This window comes from Larus michahellis, chromosome 7 (genome assembly GCF_964199755.1).
Source record: "Larus michahellis chromosome 7, bLarMic1.1, whole genome shotgun sequence".
NCBI lineage: Eukaryota > Metazoa > Chordata > Aves > Charadriiformes > Laridae > Larus > Larus michahellis.
Genome location: NC_133902.1, coordinates 31,518,034 through 31,537,443, shown reverse-complemented (window position 1 = coordinate 31,537,443; position 19,410 = coordinate 31,518,034). Strand labels below are relative to the sequence as shown.

The following is a 19,410-nucleotide window of genomic DNA, read 5'->3' as shown; positions in this document are numbered from 1 at the left end:
TGTCAGCTATTATTTTAAGGTGATAGAGTTAGATTGGAAAATAAATATTGGCAGTCCTTTAACCTCTCTCTTGTCTGTGACATACTTCCCATCCAACTGATAGAAATTTATTTTTTTCATTGCAAGTCCTATGGCTTCACTAATGGTGTCAGTGGTGTCTGTTCCGTGTACATTCCTGTGCTCTTTCATGCCAGCCTTTTGCATCTTCGGCTCTGGAGCTAGTCAGCATGATCCTGAAGTCCATCCGTCTTTTATTAAGAACCAGTTTTGTCGCAGAGTGTGAAATTTTGTCCACCTCATCACTCAGAGAAGAAATGCTTTAAAATGCAAGCGCACTTTTTTTACCAGTTTGTGCCATGCCTTCTGCTCTTTCCCTCCTGATTGCCAGCTGTCCCTCCCCTTCCATGCTCCTGTTCTCTTAGGTGGTGATCCAATTTAGGAGCCTGCAAGCTGCTGCAGGAGCCTATGTGGGCAGAGCAGACTCTGCTCGTTTATATACGAATACATGAACACTATTCAGTTGTAGAGCTTCAACAATTTCTGTGAGTTTCACCCAAGAACAAACGAACGTGCCCCTGCCTGCACCTTATTGCAGTTGGTAGGCTGTAGTGGGTTTTTTTACACCCCTGTTGTTTTGTTTTATTTTGTCCTTTGTCAAAAGTTAAAAGCTAGTCCATCCTGGCTTACATCAGCTGGCCTTGACAGCTCTGCAGTGGAAAGCTGAGATTAACTGTGTTTTAAGTCAGCCATTGCTCAAGGTAGTGGATGGTGTGCCTGGGAGTAAGCATTGGCAGAATTTAACCTGCTTTGTAAAATTTCCTCTTGGGAGCGAATTGCAGCCTTGATATGGGTAAGGATACAGTGCGCTTACAGCACTTTCATCACTTTCACCGTGCTAACTAAACCTGCTGAAGAAGCCTCTGTATTACGTCCAGAACTCATGCTTAAGCTGGTTCAGTTAAATAAACAAAATTAGTAATGGAGGGGATAATAATATCTCCTAGTCCACTTGTTCTGCTTCCAGTGTAATTAGTCTAGAGTAGTTCCATTTTGGGGGCTTGCTCCCTCTCATTACAGAGGTTTGTATGAAATTGTCTTGCTTACAATACACAGTTCCCTGGTGCTGCTTTTTCCTACAGCCAAGATCAAGTTGGGCGTGCAGCATACTCAGCTGCTAACGAAAAAGTTGAGATGAATGAAGAGTAGATAAATTCCTGGTAGAACAGGGAACAGAGAAAACTGGGAGAGGAAAGAAGATAACCCCTCGATGTGATCATGGTTGAGCAAAACTCTAGATGAATGGACATGCTTCAGATTTTCCATGGCTTGTCAGTAGTCCTTTGAATTCTTTCAAAAGTATATTGGACAAGCTGTTTTTTCATGTTTGAAGAGGTGAATGTTTTTGTTTTTTCTGCTGTTCTTTGTTGTGCCATGTCTCTACATGTAACAGCCCCTGAATTTTATCTGGTTGCGCCGCGTGTTGATGCAACATGCAAATAGAAATTCTTTAGCACTTTTGTTTTCATGAGAGGTCATTAGCACATGGGGGTCTTTGGATGTGGTGAGATTAAAAAACAAAATGAATAAAAAAACAAAACTAAGAACTAAAACTGCGCAACAAATGTGACTGTAATCACATTTTGAAAATGGCACGCTTTAATTTGCTTCGTTCTCTTTTCCGAGTTGTTGTTCTTATCATTAGCTAAGACAATTGAGACTACTGAGTTTTCAGTCATAGCATGCTCGCTGCAGAAAAACTTAGCTTTTATTCCTACTGACTGTGTCAGACAGGATTAATGTGTTTTTTCACCTGCAGCACATTTGCATTACAGGGCTTTGGTGCACATATTTCAGTTAAGACCTGGCACTGCCGCTTTTTAAGGTTTCCCTTTCCTCGTACAATAGTTACATAGATAGCAGAAATGGCAACGCCAGCAAGGTTGTGTTTTAACAGCGGCTGCTGTTGGAGTATCTGCGCGTTGGGGAAGAGGAGTTCATGAAGGGGATTGCTGACATTCCCATTTCAAATTGCTTCTTTTTTCCCCAGTACCCGGTGATGAGGGGTCAGGATCTTTCAGCGGCCACCAGTTACACTACTCAGAGATCATCCATTCTACCTCTCTATGAAGTAAGTGACACGGTGGTACTTTGTCAAAATGAAAGACAAAGAAACAGCCTAAATGTGCCACAGATTGTGCTAACTTTGGGCAGTTCCCTATCTTTGCTCTCAAGAGATAACAGATGACTCCATCCTGCTAATAATGTTAGAATGGATTTAATCTAAATACATAGAAATCCTTCCATGTGTTTGCTTGTATGATATATATAAAAATGTTGTTTTCTTGAATTATTCTGAGTTCATATCATGCAGCCTCTCTAGTATACTGAAGTTGCTGAGGTTCTGCTTCACTCAAAGGGCACATCTGGGCAAATGTGATTGTAGGATCCAGACTTACTTTAAGTAATTTTTTCCATATAACACACTATTTTTTTTTTTTTTTCCCTCCAGAATACTTTCCAGGAGCTACAAGTGGTAAGGCGAAATCTAAACTTATTCAGAACGCAAATGATGGATTTGGAATTGACTATGTTACGTCAACAGACAACAGTTTATCAGCACATGACAGAAGAGGAAAGGTAAAATGATCTTTTTTAAAAACAAGAGAAAATACTCTGGCACTTCAGGAAATGTTTCGCTGTCCCTGAAATCAGAGCAAAAAATCTATTAGTTTCAATTTGAAGAGGGTTTGAGCTGATTTTTTTGCCAAGAACTTGTTTACTCTCTTCTTTACACTTCTTCATTCTAGAGTTTTTTCCTCTTTGTTTCTTCCAATCCCTATTTCTCATTAATTGATGATTTTTTTCCTCATCCTTTCTCCAAAGTGATTTTACAACTGTGGATTTTAAGGACTTTAATCATAGGATGCTTGAACTTTGGATACTGGGGGGGAAAAAGCCTTAAACATTTTCAGCTTAGATTCCTCCCCCCACCCCTATCTTTGTAGATGTAAATAAAGAATGAACACTGTAGCGTTCAGGTACTTTCCCAACTGATAGTGGCCTCTCGGCGAGCTACAGATGGCATTCGTATTCTGGCTCTGCGTGTTTGTGCTCATCATGAGTTCCAGCAGCAGCTGATCTGGAACAATTTTTGAAACGGCTTATATATTTACTTTAGTTGAATCAGCTCTTGACTAATCAGTTTAAAAGTAAACATGTTTGAAATCATTTGGTCTTCTTAGACAATGGCGTCCTGGCCAAAATGTAGCTTGGACTGTTTGGGAATCTAGAACCACACAGGAGAAATAATACGCGATTACTGCGTTGCACTGTGATTTTTGTGGTTACTGGTTTTAAATTGGATTTTATTAGATATATGTATAAATGCTGATTTCTTCTGCTTGCATATATTTAAGCATTTAAAGCTAAATTTTTTGGGGAATGTTCTGTGAAACACTGTGTTGTTTATTTTTCTCCATTAAGTGATATATATTTTTCTATAAATGGAGAAAGACTTTTGCTCCATCTAGGCATTCAGCTAATTTTTCCATGACAGAGGAATTTTCTGTGTTCCATTTTGAATTCCCTTGTATAAAGGCCTTTACTTATGGGATTGTCCTGCTCAGTTCCCCCTTTGTGGTGTGCAGCTGAGTGCAATGAATGCCCTTGTTCTTTTTGTGATTGACTTGGTATAGATATGAAGCCGATCAGCTACAGAGCTTGAGAAAGTCTGTCCGCATGGAGCTACAGGAGTTAGAGATGCAGTTAGAAGAACGGCTACTTGCTTTGGAAGACCAGCTGAGAAGTCTGCACATGTCTTCACCTTACAGACCTCAGACACACATAGTAGGTATCACTTTTGGAACATCATTACATGTTTTCTCAATGTAATGTTAATAACTCATAACTGTTAAAACTTTTACAGTGGGATGATGTCTGGGGAATCTAATGATGCTGTGTGTATTATTTGGGGGTGGTGCGACACTGGAACTGGTTGCCCAGAGAAGTTGTGGAAGCCCCATCCCTGGAGGTGTTCAAGGCCAGGTCGGATGGGACTTTGAGCAACCTGGTCTAGTGGGAGGTGTCCCTGCCCAGGGCAGGGGAGCTGGAACTAGATGATCTTCAAGGTCCCTACCAACTCAAACCATTCTATGATTATTGGGGGCAATATTTTATTATTTTCAGTCAGTGTTTCATCTTGGGGGAAAAAAGTGTGTGAATAGAGGGACTTTCTTGTTGTTAATACGTATCAATACATATCTTCTGGGGTTTTAGGTCTGAGATCTCAGACCTCTTCTGTCAGTGCTTTCTTCTTTTTCCTTGTCAGCACCTTGAATTCTCATGGTTTTGGTAGGTAGTGCTTATGTCTAAAATCCTTGGGTGATGGTGGTGGTCTTTCTGGACTTTCCCTACACTGATTTTCTTGTGTAATGAGGGGAGACATACGAGAAATCCGCAGTGTTTCTCCCCCAAGAAATGGCGTGTGCTCTCCCTGTAGCTGTGCCAATCCATGGAACAAAAAAACAGGAAAATCCAGTTGTCTTCTTCAGTTTTTTCCTTCGTTGCCTTTTGTATCTGCTTCAGATGAACTGTGTGGTTCCCTGCCAAACAGTGGGAGAAGCTCTGCTCCCACAGGCACTCCCCAGAAGCACGAGATGGGGGATAAAAAAGACACTCGCATATGTTTATTGGTGGCATGGCAATATACTTTCTCTTCTTTTTCACTCAGCGGAAGGCTGTTCCTCTTCTTTTCTGCTGCAATTCTGTCATCAGCCAAACAAAAGAAGCACAGACGAAAAGTATCATATGTCCTTCCTGGGTTCCATTCCTCTTTCTTAGCCAATCCTCTGCTGTAGAAGCAGCACAGGCACAGGCCACATCTTCCTCTTCAGAGTTTTGTCATGGGAAAAAAACTGAAACCCAAGAACAGGAAAATATGGTATTACTGTGATCCCAAGCCAAACTTGCGTTCTTTGAACCATATAAATATCTTTTTATTTGTAAATCCTTTTATAGAAGAGGGCCGACTTTAAAAATGACTGAAATAAACTTTCTCCAACCAGCTTTGCTTCCTGTTTCCAAGTTTCTGCTTTTACAGAAAGTTGTCTGAGACACAGCGTGTTTATACATTAGCTTCTGACAGCTCTAAAAAAAATACTCAGTGCATTAACTTGACTTACTTTTTCAGGGTATGTATGGAAGCAGAAGTGCTGATAACCTGTCATGCCCTTCTCCGTTGAATGTCATTGAACCAGTAAGTAACTGTTGTGTGCAGGAAGGAATTTCTTTAAAAAGGTTACAGGAGATTCACTTTATGCGTAATCTTGGAAATACTTTACTCACTTGAGTAGTTCTGTTGGGAACAGCTGCATTTTCCCTTAAGCCAAGTGAACCATAGGTCTAAGCAGCTGTGAAGAAGCTGTGTTTTTCAGAGAAATGCGTAGAAGTGAGATATTGTTTGTATTTAGTTGATACAGTGACTACATAGTGAGTTTTCTAGGGAAAATTATTTCTTATTTTTCTGTGCATTTTGTGCTACTGAAAACAAGTAGTTCAAAGACTGCAGAAAGGAAAGAACAAACTTGAATTCTTTTAGCAAAGAAAAACAAAATCAAGCCTTTACGTGTGTCTCTGTCAATGGCTCTGGCAGGATACATCCTTATTGCAAAAGCCAGTGGCTTGGGGAACTGCCACAATTCGTATTTATGTTGGCTTTCAAAAAAGCCCATTCCTTTTTATGATCCTCTTTGTTGCAGTCATAAAGGCAAAGCATATATTTATTTTATAGCTGTATTTGTTACATGGAGGGAATGAGTAAGTGATTGAATAAATAACAAGAAAGCATAGTTGTGTCTGTATGTGACTATTTTATACGCTTTTTCAGGACTGTTTCTTTTCTGATTCCTTAGGTCTCTGAACTTATTCGTGAGCAGTCATTTCTGAAGTCTGAACTCGGTTTAGGAGTGGGAGATCTTGGACTGGAAACTCTCCCAGCAGAGGGTACAGAGTCCGTATTCTCCCATGGAAACTCTGATTCCTCTTCAGTGTGCTCCGGTCACGCAGGTAGAAAAGCTGGTGTTGGATCCTCTGAACTAACAGGGAAGTCTAAGAGTCAAAGCAAGAAGTTATACCGAGCCTCTGTTGCCTTAACACCAACACCCCCAGTGAGAGCAGGCACTGGACAGCAGGTGGGAAGCTCCGAGGAGCTTGCAGACTCCAAGCCAGAGGTGGAACACAAACTTGAAAAAGTCCCTCTTGTGCCTTCGGTTGATGAAATCCACAAAAGCGTGGAGCAGGAGGAGCTGCAGCAAGTCATACGGGAGGTGAGGAGGGAGGGTCTGAGATCTAGGATGTTTGAACAGTGTTTACTGTATCTTAAACACAGGCTATCTGTAACTCTTGGCCACTGGGATTTTCTCTTCCCTCTCTTCTGTACTATTTCTGAAGGCGCAGAGCTTGTCACTAGATGTTCAAGCCACAGTTGTATTCTTGTGCAAAGCAGTAGAAGTTTTTTCAGTGATACTGATTAGCACGTAAATTAATAGCTGGTAGCTACTGTATGTCTGGGTCAGAAAGAATTTACCATCTCTACTACTCTACTACTTAAGCAGCAGTATTGCAGATTCCCAAGTGAAAATTTCTCTGTCATGTTTGCTTCCTAAAATGCCAGGTTGGAGCTAATGTGATTGATGAAATACTGTTTCTGGAACAACGCCGTAGTAAATGTTAAAAATACTTTCCCAGTCCCTCTACCTCATACCACTAAGGACTGTAGGAGTGTAAGTGAAGCAAGCTGAAGTCAGATGAGAAGTTATTTCAGACTTCAAGACTGATGTCGGACCAATGCTGTTGGATTAGTTTTATTGGCAGTCAATGAAAGCAGGGTTATTTTTCCTGTGGGCCAGGTTAAAAAACAGGACTAAAACTGCATGTTTTGTTTGTCAGTGGCATGACAGAAAGCCATACGGCAAGTAGTATAAATGGGAAAAGGAAGCAAAAGAAAGTTCTTGTTCTGAAAAGCAGTGCCTGTAAGAAAGCAGAGCGCTCTCTGCTGTGAATACAGAAGTGGGGATTGAGAACTTGTGGATTTTGTTCCCTCTTCCTCAGGGGAGGGGACCCACTTGGCCTTTACCTGAGGGTCATTGGACCCTTAGCCTCTAGCTTGTCTTTAAAACAGATGAGAGGCGGGCCGCTCATCTCATGGTAAAGCAGGAGCTGGGATCCCAGAGGAATCGTTAGCCACACCTTCACCTCTCTGCCCTCAGTGCAGAAGGAGGCAGAGTCTAGTGGACTATCCTCTAAGGTATCCTCTTACTCATCGTCTGACCACAAGACTCTGCTGTGTCTGTCTCTGCAAAGTGGAGATGTTTTCTTGGCTGAGTCACTGTGGGCTTTGCTACGCATAGGCAATTTGCACTTGCACAGTGAGATTTGTGAAGCAGTAGAGCATTACTAAGGAGTGTTCTTGTAGAAGGTGGTGGCTGGAAGCATGTGAAGATATTTACTCTGTTTAGCTTTGGGTAACTCCGTAAATAACCAGAGCTGAGAGTGCAAAGAATAATGCATAGCCACAAGCATTAACCATCAGTGAACTGCTGGTGTTAAAAGAGGGTGAAGTTTGGGAGTGATGTGAAATGGAGACCAGCTTTCAGCCTCACCATGCTGAGTAGTGCTTCGCCCCATCAATAGCCCTGTTAGAGTCAGCAAGATGAGTTACGGGAAGTGGCATTATCCCGTGGAAGGAAGGGAACCGCAGTCAGCTTGTGGTGAGATACCACCAGGCCGACGACCTCATCGTTACTGTGCTTGTGATTAGGAGCTGAACAGCTTCAGGCCATCACTGATCTTTACAGTCAAGCTTGCGATGCTACAGCTTTACTCCTCTACTTTGAAAGCATAGGAATGAATGAGGGAGGGGTGTGAGCATTCAATTTTTGCATGTCTTTCCACCCCCGCCAGCCTCCTGCTGCCATCTTCTCTAAAGTAGCTAGAGTAAAGTCGGAAGGAGTCTTGGGAAAGGCCTTGTTTTGGAGATGTAATAAAATAGTCCCAGACATCCAAAATTCTCTGTCCTTCTGGTCCATTTTTTTCCTTTCATGCCTTTTGAAAGGGGTTCCTTGCCTAATACTCAGAGAAGTGCACATGAGATATTTATCATGCCCTGCACTTTGCTGCCGATTCTGAAGTGAAGCCAGGGTATTGCATTTGTATCTAGCCCTTCCATAAAAAGCTGCGTGTCAGAGGAGTGGTGTCGTGGTGGGGGGTTGCTGAAGGAGAAATGGAGAGAGGAAGGAGACAGCTGTAATCAAATGTACTGTAAAAATAGCAGAGACAATAAAGGGAGCTGAAGTCAGAGTTATTTCAGTCAGTGTTTTCTCTGAGGTTAGCCTGTGTGAAAGTTCCTTTTTAAGTTCATTAATTGGTAGCAAATAAAGATGCGTGCTTTTTGCACAGAGATTGTTCTTTGGGTTGTGTGGCACTGAGAACATTGTCATGCTGAAAGAATCCGCACTGAACTGAGAGGCTACTATTCAAAGATGAGTAGTCAGCAAATAACTGAGCTTGACTCACTTTGTAAATGTTTGAGCACACAGAGAGATTGTCCGTCAGTTTAACTTCGTTGGCAGCCTGTTTCAAATCGGCTCAGTCTCAGCAGGAGAAGTTTTTCAGATCAGAATGAAGATGCATTGGCATGAAGCACCTGGTAGTTTTTGCAGAGCCAGAATATGCTATTAAGTACTGGTCGGGAATACCTTTTGTATTTCATAAGAGCTAAAACAGAGTATAACTTGAAATTTGTCTCTCTTAAGTACCCCTGTCGTTAGTGAAGGAATTCTGGTTTCGTTGTCAAAAGAGATAAATCTGGTAGGATGCATTCTTGATGTCTGCACTCACAAATGTTAAACCCTCGCTTATTCCTCCCATTCTCTGCATGACCTCGTGTTGGGAAAGAAAAGTCAGGCACTGTTTCAGAATATGCCTGGGTGGGTTGTAATGCATGTGAGCTTTGACCTGCAACTATTTGCTGGCATTAAAAAAACCCATGGTGTTAACTTTTAGCATTAATGGACTAACTCCCACGGAAAAGTATTCAACAATGTGAAATGTTAAAACGCCAAACACTGGCCCTCTTGTTTTGATGAAAATACAGCCTGACCTCCACTGGAGTATCACATGAAGCACTTACTGCTTGACTCGTAGGTCACAGTGTTGCTAGGAGAGCCACCAGGCCCTCTCACCCTGCTCTCCTGCAGTTTAAAAGATGTGATAGTTTAAAAACCGTTCTGCTTAAGAGTAACGCAGGTTTTGTTTTTGATAACCGTTCTCCTTTGTAAATTACATTAAATGAAGTTATACTTTAAATAAATGTATGATTTTCCTGTCAACATCTGTTTTAAGAGGCTGTAATGTATCTTTATGGGACAGAGAGATGGTCGGAAAGGGAATCTTCCCTTCTCTGTTTCCCATTCAAATCCATGTTATCTCAACATTGATCAAAAATGTCTGTCTGTTGTTCATACTTCCCTTGTGCAGGCATTGGGTTCCTCTTCTTACTATCTTGAGCATAAAAACTCACCAGCTGCTGCCATGAAGAAGTGGCATAAGAATAAAATAGGGTAGAAGATAATTCTTTTAATTATAGAAAACGTACCTCAGATCAGGAGTATGAGAACTGTGAAAGCCTCATGCCTATTTTCCATCAGTAGGTGAAGAACACTCGCCTCCAGAATTGCCACTGTGGCGCATTTCACTCTCAAAGAGTTCATTATTTAGCAGCAGCACAGTATTACAGTAATGGTAATTCTTTCATAGGGAGAACGATCACTGGTTTACTGTAGTGAAACTATCTATAAATGTGGTACTGTTACGAATGCAATATTGAATATTAGTGTTGCATCAACGTAGTATACGTACCATAAATGAGTGGGTTCTCTCCTCTTTCAAATGATCAATTTTTCATTCAGCTGCTAAAAATACCGGTGGAGCATTCATTGACTGCATCTGTCTTTTGTACGGAGGAAGACTTGGCAGTGGGCTGTGCCCTCTGCAGACTAAATGGAAGGTGCACCTTGCCCTAAATCATTTGTAATGAAAAAGGCAAACATTAGCAATTGACAGGACACACACATGGGACTGAGTCACCGCAGGAATCGATGCTGTGCTCGTCACGCAGGAATGACCTTGATGAGCCTGGAAAGGAGGGAGGACACAGTGGCAGTGAAGAGAAGCAGCGGAGGGTGGCCTTGTTGTTGTCTGGGTGGGAAGGTGAGAGGCAGAGGGCTCAAGTGATCCATCAAGGTCAAGTCAGAAATTGTTGGAAGAGCTGAGAATAGAACAGGAGCCGCCTCCCTTCCAGTCTCCACCTCGCCATGAGACTGGCTGTCATGCTAGACCATTTACTTGCTAATTTGGGAAGCTTTTATCAGTTTTCTTTGGAAAGTGAGGTTTATTTTTGTCTATTTGGCAAGGGAAGGGCACAGAATGACTGTTTGTAGCATACTTGCAGACCCACCCCGCGTGATACTGGGGAAGGACGGTGGAGAGAGCAGCATGGGGCTCTCTTATGACGGTGGCCTGCCGGGCAACCGGGATGCCGTTTCCCTGTGCCAGCATTTCTAAATCCCAAAGCCATTACTGCATTGACAGCGGTCCTAAAGCGTTGTGTGTCTGTGTGTGCATCAACATAGGCAACCTCAGGACTTAAGGCCGTCAGAAAGCCAGGTCCTGTTACAAACTGGATTTTCTTTTGTCAGTTAATCAGCAAACAACCCAACTGGAAACCTGTTTCCCAATAACATTATAGTCTCTGAATTTCTGCTTGATGCAAAGTAGTAGTGAAACAAGGAACTTTGCCACTAATAGTTCAGGGATTGAATTGCTTGCCAGTGAGAACAAGGGATAAATAACCTGTTGCTAACGCTGCTGCCACCCTTCTGACGTTGTTGCTTAATCCTTTTGACGCACCAGGAAAAAGGGAGACTTACAAGAATAATTGCAAGATGATCATTGAGATGAAGAGAGGGCTACGCAAACATAGCAAGGCTGTTGGGAAGGCTGGGTCTGAGTAAATATTATTCCGTGGTATTGGTGGGGCATCAGAACATGAAGGGATTTGTTACTGGCAAAACCGGGATTAGGAACTGGGGCTTTTTTTTTCTGGCATTGAGTCTCACGTTCATTACCACTACTCAGGTGCTTGAAAACTAATTTGAAGTGACACGACACTATGAACAGTATTTTTTTAGTCTAAGATGAGTCATTTGTGCCAGGAAAGTATTTGTCCTTTTCATAAGAAAAAGACACATTGCTGGGCTGATGAGTGCTTCTGTGAGTGACCTGGGCGGCCGGGCTCTGGCTCTTACTCCCCTGCACTCTCACCATCGTCATCCTCCCCTGTCCTTGGAACCACATCAGACTCGTTAGCACTTCCCCAAGTGATGACCATCCAAAAAATTAGTTGGTGCCAAAAACTTCTCGGACTTGCGAGCAGACCGTATTATTTTTCTTGATTATGCCCTGCTCCTTTCCAGCATGATAGGCTGTTGTAGGACTGGGGTTTGCCTCCTTTTCTCTTTTTCCTTTACTGTAGCCATCAATGCTCTGTTCTTTCTTTGTTCTAGCCTCAACCACACTCAGGTGCCTGCTGGTAGTAACTCCTGGGTTTATGTAAAACCTAATGCTTTGTCACAATCCTGTGAAAAATAGCCATTGCTGGCATAGATCATATCCCAGGGGCCAACCGCTGATGGGAGCAACAGTTGGAAGTTCTCTGTCTTTGCTGCTGAAAGGATGTAATTAGGATTTGTCTCCTTTTGATTTGGATGAAGACAGCAGCTCATGTTCATAGATTTGGACCTTTCCTACTGCGTAATCCATTTGGGAGGCAGATCAGTCCTCCTTCCTTTTCAAGAGATAATGACTAATGTCAAAAGGCGCTGCATTTGGGGTGCTTTTGATGTGTATATTCTGAAACGCCATTTCAGAACTTTAGCATAGTTGAAATGTATTTTTTCTTAACATAAAGCCAGTAATCCTAACAGTAAAACACAGATATATTTGCCATCTGGAAAAATAAAAGTACTTTGGTTTGCATTTATACGATTTGCAAGAACTTTAAAATTACTTACAGTTATTTTTCCAAGAGAAACCCTCTTATATTTTTCCATTTGCATTTTTTGGAAGTTGACTTTTTTGGTATTGTACATTTTTATATGTCAATAATGTCAAACATATCTGCAATATCATTTAGTTTTATCCATTGGTTATATAACTTACCGACCTTAAAACTTTGGCTAATCCCTTTCAGATCAAGGAATCTATTGTTGGTGAAATAAGACGAGAAATAGTAAGTGGATTGTTAGCAGCTGTATCACCCCAAAGCAGATCTGCGACGGCAAAACAAGATACACAGCCCTGAAACAGGTACTGCAGGTAATCTTTGGCAAACTGCCACAACCGGATTTTATTATTTTTTTTTGTCATGTGAAATACCATTGTTAACTTAAACCTTGCTTTGTTTGCATTTTCTCCTTGAAACCTAAGTGATCAAAGTGGAATACAGAGGATACTGACAGTCCTGGATAGCTTTGGAAAATCACCTGGTTTGTAGTTTGGCCCGTTCTGTTGCCAGCTTTCATGCAGTGGTCCTTGATTTTTGGTTTTGGTGTGCTCTGTAGTTTGCCTGCCTTAGTTATGAATATTACCAAAATACATGTTTAAATGTAACGAGCAGACTTCTGAAAATCTAATTTAGGTATTCATCTTGCTTTTTGTTTTCTGTAAGGTTGGATGTAGTCCGAAATGCTGTGGGATTCTGCTTTGGGCGGCGTACACTGGCGAAAGTGTCAAGTTATTTTTGCTTCAGGAGATGTTAAAGCTGCTGAGATAGGCTACTGTATTTGACGCTTGGTTCTATGATGTGTTCCTTTCCTTGAGTTCGTCTATAAAGACTTAGACACTTTAACTACTTCATTACTTTCCTTAAAGCATCAACAAAACTGTGGCTCTCTGAAAGGTTTTGTATTTATTTGTATGTCCCTGTTGTAAATTTTTATGTAGCTAATTTCTTTGTTTAATGATGCATCATGAAACTTGAAGATTTCCAGATATAACCAATTTATAAATAACACACATGCGTTAAGCCTAGCTTTTTTAAAAAAAAAAAAAAAAAAAAAAAAAACACACACAACAAAAAACCCCCCCAAAACACTGACCTCTATGAGGTATTTATTGTGCAATAACTGATCCACTTTAAGAGCTTGAAACAACCAATAATGGTTTCCACTGCTGTTACTTAGTGCCACTTCAAAAGAAGGAAAAAATCCTGATGTAAAAATTGCTCGTAATTCTTGGGGTGGTTACTGTTAGCAGAGTGGTAGAATGACATGAGGTTACTTAAAACTACTTAAAGTTCTGACACTGAAAGCCTTATCTTTGTGTAGAGGACAACTTTTAACTAATTTTATTTGCTTCCTTACTGTTTGCCCATCCCTCTATAGAAAAGTGCCTTATTTTAAGCAGTGTTTTTTGTCTTTGTATTGACTGCTCTCAGTCATACCAAGAGAAGTTCTCTTCTGCTTCATATTAACCAAAATGCAATAAAAGTACTGATTTTTTGAAAGCAATTGGGATGTGCAAGTTGGAATGGGTGAACGACCTTGCGTGTATTATGGGGAAATGGAAAAAATCTCTTTTCCTTCCCCATCCCTCACTTGAGTGTATTTTCAGTTAGCCTGGTGAACATGCGTTTGTTCCAATGGAGCAAATTGGAAGTCATTGGATGTTTTATGTGGTCAAATAGACATTTAGTGGATATGTAATATCCCATTTTGCTGTGCTTGGAATCTCTTGACTCCTTTGCCATTTCCATCTACTAAAACTCTTTACACTATGTCAAGGTCTTTAATCAAAAATAGTTTCCAATATAGCAATATTATATAAAAAAAGTTTATAAGATTTTAATTTGTGTTAGGAAGACACACAAGGGCTGATTTCTTAAAAAAAAAAAAAAAAAGGTGTATATTAAACCAATAAAGTATTTATTTTGCCTATAATCTGTGTCAGTGTTTTTCATTGTGCATGGTTTACTCTTAAGCAAAGTAAGTAACATAGATTTGATCAAATGGTACACGGAATGGAGAACAGCAGGCAAGCTCAGGACTTGGGTTTTCAAAAGCTTTCAGATGTTCCGGGGACCCCTATATGCTTAGGAAATGGGAGAGAGAAATTTGAGAGAAATGTTGGCACTTAAAACCAAACTCTTAAAGCTGTTGGCTCCTGTTGTGGCTCCAAGAATTTGGTTGGGCTTGACCTCTCCTCAGAGCTTGTCCTTGTGAGTAGAGCCAGAGCTTTCTTGAAAACCTTATCCTACGTATTTAAAAGTTGAAATATAAACTCCAACAGCACTTATGTCCAGCAGTCCATATGAGGTGGTAAGCTGCCGTAGGTTTCTGCTTTCCTTTGCAACTTGCGTGAGTACACAGTTCCACCCTAGAATGCCCCTGGGGAGTAACCGGGCAGAACCGAGTGCCCGCAACCTTCCTTCGCAGACACGCGAACCCAAAATCTTCTCCAACTGTCCCTCAGCCAGATTAATTAGCACACTCGACTGATAACGTAGGTCCTGTGCCTGTGTACAACTCAAAGTGAAATTGCAAGAAAGGTAGCAACTTTGGCACTCGAGGAGCAACAGAGGAAAGCAGTGGAGGAGCCGGCGGCCGTCGAGCGGCGGCTGCCAGCGGCGTCCTGCGCAGGTGCGGCAGCCTGGCTCCTCGCCGCTCCGGCCAGAAAAGTCACTCGGAGGTAACATCCTGCAGCGTCTGGGCCGTCTCAGCTTGTAGCGTGTAAGAACATTTGATCTCAGCAGTGCAGAGCCTAATGTTTAATATATCCTGAGAAACGAAAAATGGTGCCAATTTTTCATCCAGCTGATGGAAGGCAGATTTGTGGAGTTCTGGCATAATTTAAAATAAAGACATTTCAAAATGACATTTCTAAAAACTGTACTGAAACTAATGAATATACAAGCACCTATTTTTCCATAAGCCTTATAACAGATTTTTGGCATTCTTAAAGACTCTTCCAGCTAATATTTTCTGAGTGACATTTATCTAGATGTAAGAAGGTCTATAAACTCCTGTTTGAAAAAAATAAACGGTCGTGCACTGCTGTCACATGAGTTAAGCTGAGCTGGTATCAACCTCTATTGACAGTGCTGCTTGTGCCTTAGGAACAACTGTCATTATTATTGGACACACACCTAACCTGGGTGGCTTGACCTTTAGTAATGTTAATTCAGCTGTAATGATTTTCTGAGCGTGGACGGTTTTTCTTTTGTTTAATGATTGAAACTGCTACTTTCCTTGCAAATTAGAGTTGTCTTTTTGTTCTGCCAGACTGCAATTTGATATGAATTCTTTGCAGATTAAAAAAGCTTTATTAGTGGCTGATAAATATTTGTCAATCAAAATTTGCTGTGAATAAAGCCAGCAGTAATGCCAGAGATATTTTTGATGCTTTTCTAAACTTCACTGTAGTAGTGTTCTTTGTGTATGCCAGTTGGCTGCAGGAGTATAAAACCAAGGGCCTTATTTTTGGCCTTGGATTTTTGCAAAGCTTTTGACACCATTTCCCACAGCATTCTCCTGGAGAAACTGGCTGCTCATGGCCTGGACAGGTGTACTCTTCGCTGGGTAAAAAACTGGCTGGACAGCTGTGCCCAGAGAGTGGTGGTAAATGGAGTTAAATCCAGTTGGTGTCCGGTCACAAGTGGTGTCCCCCAGGGCTCGGTGCTGGGGCCGGTTCTCTTTAATATTTTTATCAATGATCTGGATGAAGGGATCGAATGCACCCTCAGTAAGTTCGCAGAGGACACTAAACTGGGCGGGCGTGTTGATCTGCTTGAGGGTGGGTTGGCTCTGCAGAGGGATCTGGACAGGCTGGACTGATGGGCTGTGACCAATGGTATGAGGTTCAACAAGGCCAAGTGCCGGGTCCTGCACTTGGGTCACAACAACCCCATGCAGCGCTACAGGATTGGGGCAGAGTGGCTCGAAAGCAGCCTGGCAGAAAAGGAGCTGGGGGTGTTGGTTGACAGCCGGCTGAATATGAGCCAGCAGTGTGCCCAGGTGGCCAAGAAGGCCAACAGCATCCTAGCCTGTATCAGGAATAGTGTGGTGAGCCGGACTAGGGAAGTGATCATCCCCCTGTACTCGGCACTGGTGAGGCCCCACCTCGAGTACTGTGTTCAGTTTTGGGCCCCTCGCTACAAGAGGGACATTGAGGTGTTGGAGCGTGTCCAGAGAAGGGCTACAAAGCTGGTGAGGGGTCTGGAGGACAAACCTTATGAAGAACGACTGAGGGAGCTGGGGTTGTTTAGCTTGGAGAAGAGGAGGCTGAGGGGAGACCTCATCACCCTCTACAACTACCTGAAAGGAGGTTGTAGAGAGATGGGGGCTGACCCCTTCTCCCTGGTGACAAGTGATAGGACGAGAGGAAATGGGTTCAAGTTACGTCAGGGGAGGTTTAGATTGGATATTAGGAAACATTTTTTCACTGAAAGGGTTATTAAACATTGGAATAGGCTGCCCAGGGAGGTGGTGGATTCACCATCCCTGGAGGTGTTTAAAAGAAGGGTAGATGGGGCACTTAGGGACATGGTTTAGAAGTGGCTTTTGTCAGGGTAGGTTAAAGGTTGGACTCGATGATCTTAAAGGTCCCTTCCAACCTCAGCAATTCTATGATTCTATGATTCTATGATTTTGGAAACCCTAAGAGCGAGCTGTTTTCTGTGGGTACAGCACAGCTACATCCCTGTTGGTAGCAAAACAGACTTGTCTTTGCCCTGCTGCAGAGCAGTATGTGCTTATGGGACAGCCCAAATCAGGCAGAGGTTTGGGGGCCTCGTACTTGGATTTTCTTTATTTTTTTTAAAGGTGAGTAAAAGCATGTTTCTAGCCCCCATTGTTGCAGCAGAAAGCTTCAAAAATGACCCCTGCTGAGATGATGTGGAGACATCTCAGCATTTGGCAGCTGGAGGCAATGGCTGGAAAGGCAGGAGCAGCCCCCGGCTTCGCTTGGGTTAGTGCTGCGATGCCCATGAGATGCTGCTGCCACTCGCCCACAGTGCCATGAGTGTGCCCTGAAAAGGAAAGGACCAAGTATGTCCATGGACCCAGCTACGTGACCAGGGGTGAGTACGCAGCAGGAAAGGCCCCTGCTGCCAGCAGTGTCTGCAACTCTGTTTGGAGAGAGGACTCAAAGCACCCCTGCCCCTCCTGAAGGAACTGATGGGCACTTGAAGTTCTTTCAGGCACTTTTGCTGACCACAGAGGGAAGGCTGCCCTGCATCTTCTGCTTCTTCTCAAGTTGCGTGGCGGGCAAGCCCTTGACAGCCTGCTTTTAGAAGGCAAGTGATGCCCAAGATGCTTCAAGCTATGCATCTCCTAAGGACCGGTTTGCTCTGATTGCTGTCTCTTTTAAGGTAAGAATTTAAAGCCTTGCTGATACAGTGCAACCACAGATGCTCTACTGAGTCTTGAGGGGCAGTGTTTGTGCTGCCTTTGGATTCTGCGTGAGCAAATGGCTTACACTTGAAATACAGCATAGGCCAGAACACTTCAATTTGGTTGTTCCACAGATGAATCTCTTTCAATGAAACTGGCCACAGGAAGATACTAATTAGGGAGACGGAAGAAGAGCCCGATTTGGTAACTGGAGTAATTCAAGACATGACTAGCAGTGTAAAACAAAATCATGCCTGAACTACTGGAGCATTTCTCTTTTGGAGGGTTTTTTTTTTTTTCAATAGGAAACAAACCCAAAACTCTGAAACTTGGATGATGTCATAAAACAGAGTAACTGCTGGTTAGATGGCTTCAGTCCAATGCAACACTTTCTTCTGAATTATGATAATGCCAAAATAATACATGATTTGATTTTCAAGAAAAACAAGAAACTCATATTATTAACTTGGCATAATGCAAATTTACTTTAATATTTCCTATGTCATTTTAGATGTGATGGTAATCCTTCATATTCATGCCGTAGAATAATAATGATCGAGATTGTTATAACAAAAGTTGTAACAATAAGAGACAAGAATTTTATTTTTTTTTTAAAAGAAACAAAATCACTTGGTGATTCCAAGTAGCTTGTGTATCGGGCAATTGGGCATAGATGCTTCCCGAGTGATGGTGAATATTATATATGGAAACATATTTCTCTTTTTTTGACAGGATGAAAGGGGAAAGCACGGACAATTGTTAAGTAATTAAATGGTAGCAATGAGGAAGCAGCAGAATGAAATGCAAGAACTGCCTCAGTGAGCAAGTAGCTGTTTTGCTTACCGTGAAGTCTTTGGTACAGACACCTGCTTTCAAGGGTATTTTTCATTTGTGAGTCTTTGTATAATAATGTAGAGTTTCTCATTTTTTATTTTCTGAAGTAGTCTTGTTTTCTGTCTGTTATTTGCAACAACATATTAGGGAGTTTTAGAGTCAATTTTTTAAGAAAAGATGTACAAAAATATTTCTCTTTAGTTTTGTGTGTTCAGCTCTAGTTTTACATTTTGTTTTTAAAGTATCGCGAGGACAAGGGAAGTGATTTTGAAGGGCAATGTCCTGTACTAAAGATTGAACAATGCAGGTTTTAAATATGTACTTGATAAATTAGGTATCGTTACTATTGGGGGGGGCGGGGTGAGGTGCAGGAAAATTAACACCTGGACATATTTTTGCACTGGCATAAGTATGGAATGAAAGCTCGGCAAAGGGATTCATTGTTCCTGCTTTGGCAGGGGGGTTGGACTAGGTGATCTCCAGAGGTCCTTTCCAGCTCCTGCCATTCTGTGATTCTGTGATTCTTAAGTAGAAGGAGCGTAGCAGTGCGGGCTCACAAAACGCTTGGAGTTCTGTTGCAGTTGGTAACATCAGAGCAGCCACAGCAGAGGAAACCAAAGGTCCAGCCCCTTCCGTACTTTCACCCCCACAGTGGCCAACAGCAAATGCTGCTCTTTGGGAAGAGCGTAGCCCCAGGTGAGCGTGGGGAGCATCTCTGTCCTCCCGTGCTCAGCAGGTGGTGGCTCTGGGATTTCCTGGCCAGCGGTGCTATCCTTGCGGGATTTATTTTCCATGAATGTATCTAATTGCTTTTCTAGCTCTTGTAATGTTTTGGTGTCCAGAGCATCCTGTGGCGATGAGTTCCGCAATTTAAGGACAGCCTGCATGGAGAAGGTTTTTTTGTTTGGACTAATCCTTGACAAATTTTGCATGATGCCTTCTAGCTCTGCTGCTGCTTTCAGGCCCCATGGGGCTGCAGAGAGGGCACAGCCCGAATTGGGGTACCTTCAGCTCCTGGCATGTCCCTACTCATGGAGGAGACACGTTCCTGCTGCTCCGAACAACTTTTGTA

The 19,410-nt window shown here is 42.3% G+C and overlaps 1 protein-coding gene across 8 annotated transcripts in view; it reads left to right on the top strand.

Annotated features, from left to right (window-relative positions):
• Positions 1-13,997, top strand: part of ITPRID2 (ITPR interacting domain containing 2) — a 45,005-nt gene extending 31,008 nt beyond the window's left edge. For 2 of the 8 annotated variants that reach the window (XM_074594375.1, XM_074594376.1), the window contains 7 exons: positions 2,048-2,128; positions 2,510-2,637; positions 3,696-3,846; positions 5,189-5,254; positions 5,910-6,323; positions 12,308-12,423; positions 12,785-13,997. In XM_074594375.1, coding sequence (XP_074450476.1) covers positions 2,048-2,128; positions 2,510-2,637; positions 3,696-3,846; positions 5,189-5,254; positions 5,910-6,323; positions 12,308-12,418 — 951 coding nt within the window. In that variant the 3' untranslated portion in view covers positions 12,419-12,423; positions 12,785-13,997. Of the gene's footprint in view, positions 1-2,047; positions 2,129-2,509; positions 2,638-3,695; positions 3,847-5,188; positions 5,255-5,909; positions 6,324-12,307; positions 12,433-12,543; positions 12,621-12,784 lie in introns of those variants that run through there. The other 6 variants (XM_074594374.1, XM_074594373.1, XR_012588290.1 and 3 more) reach the window with 5 other exon arrangements.
• The last annotated feature ends 5,413 nt before the right edge of the window (positions 13,998-19,410 follow it).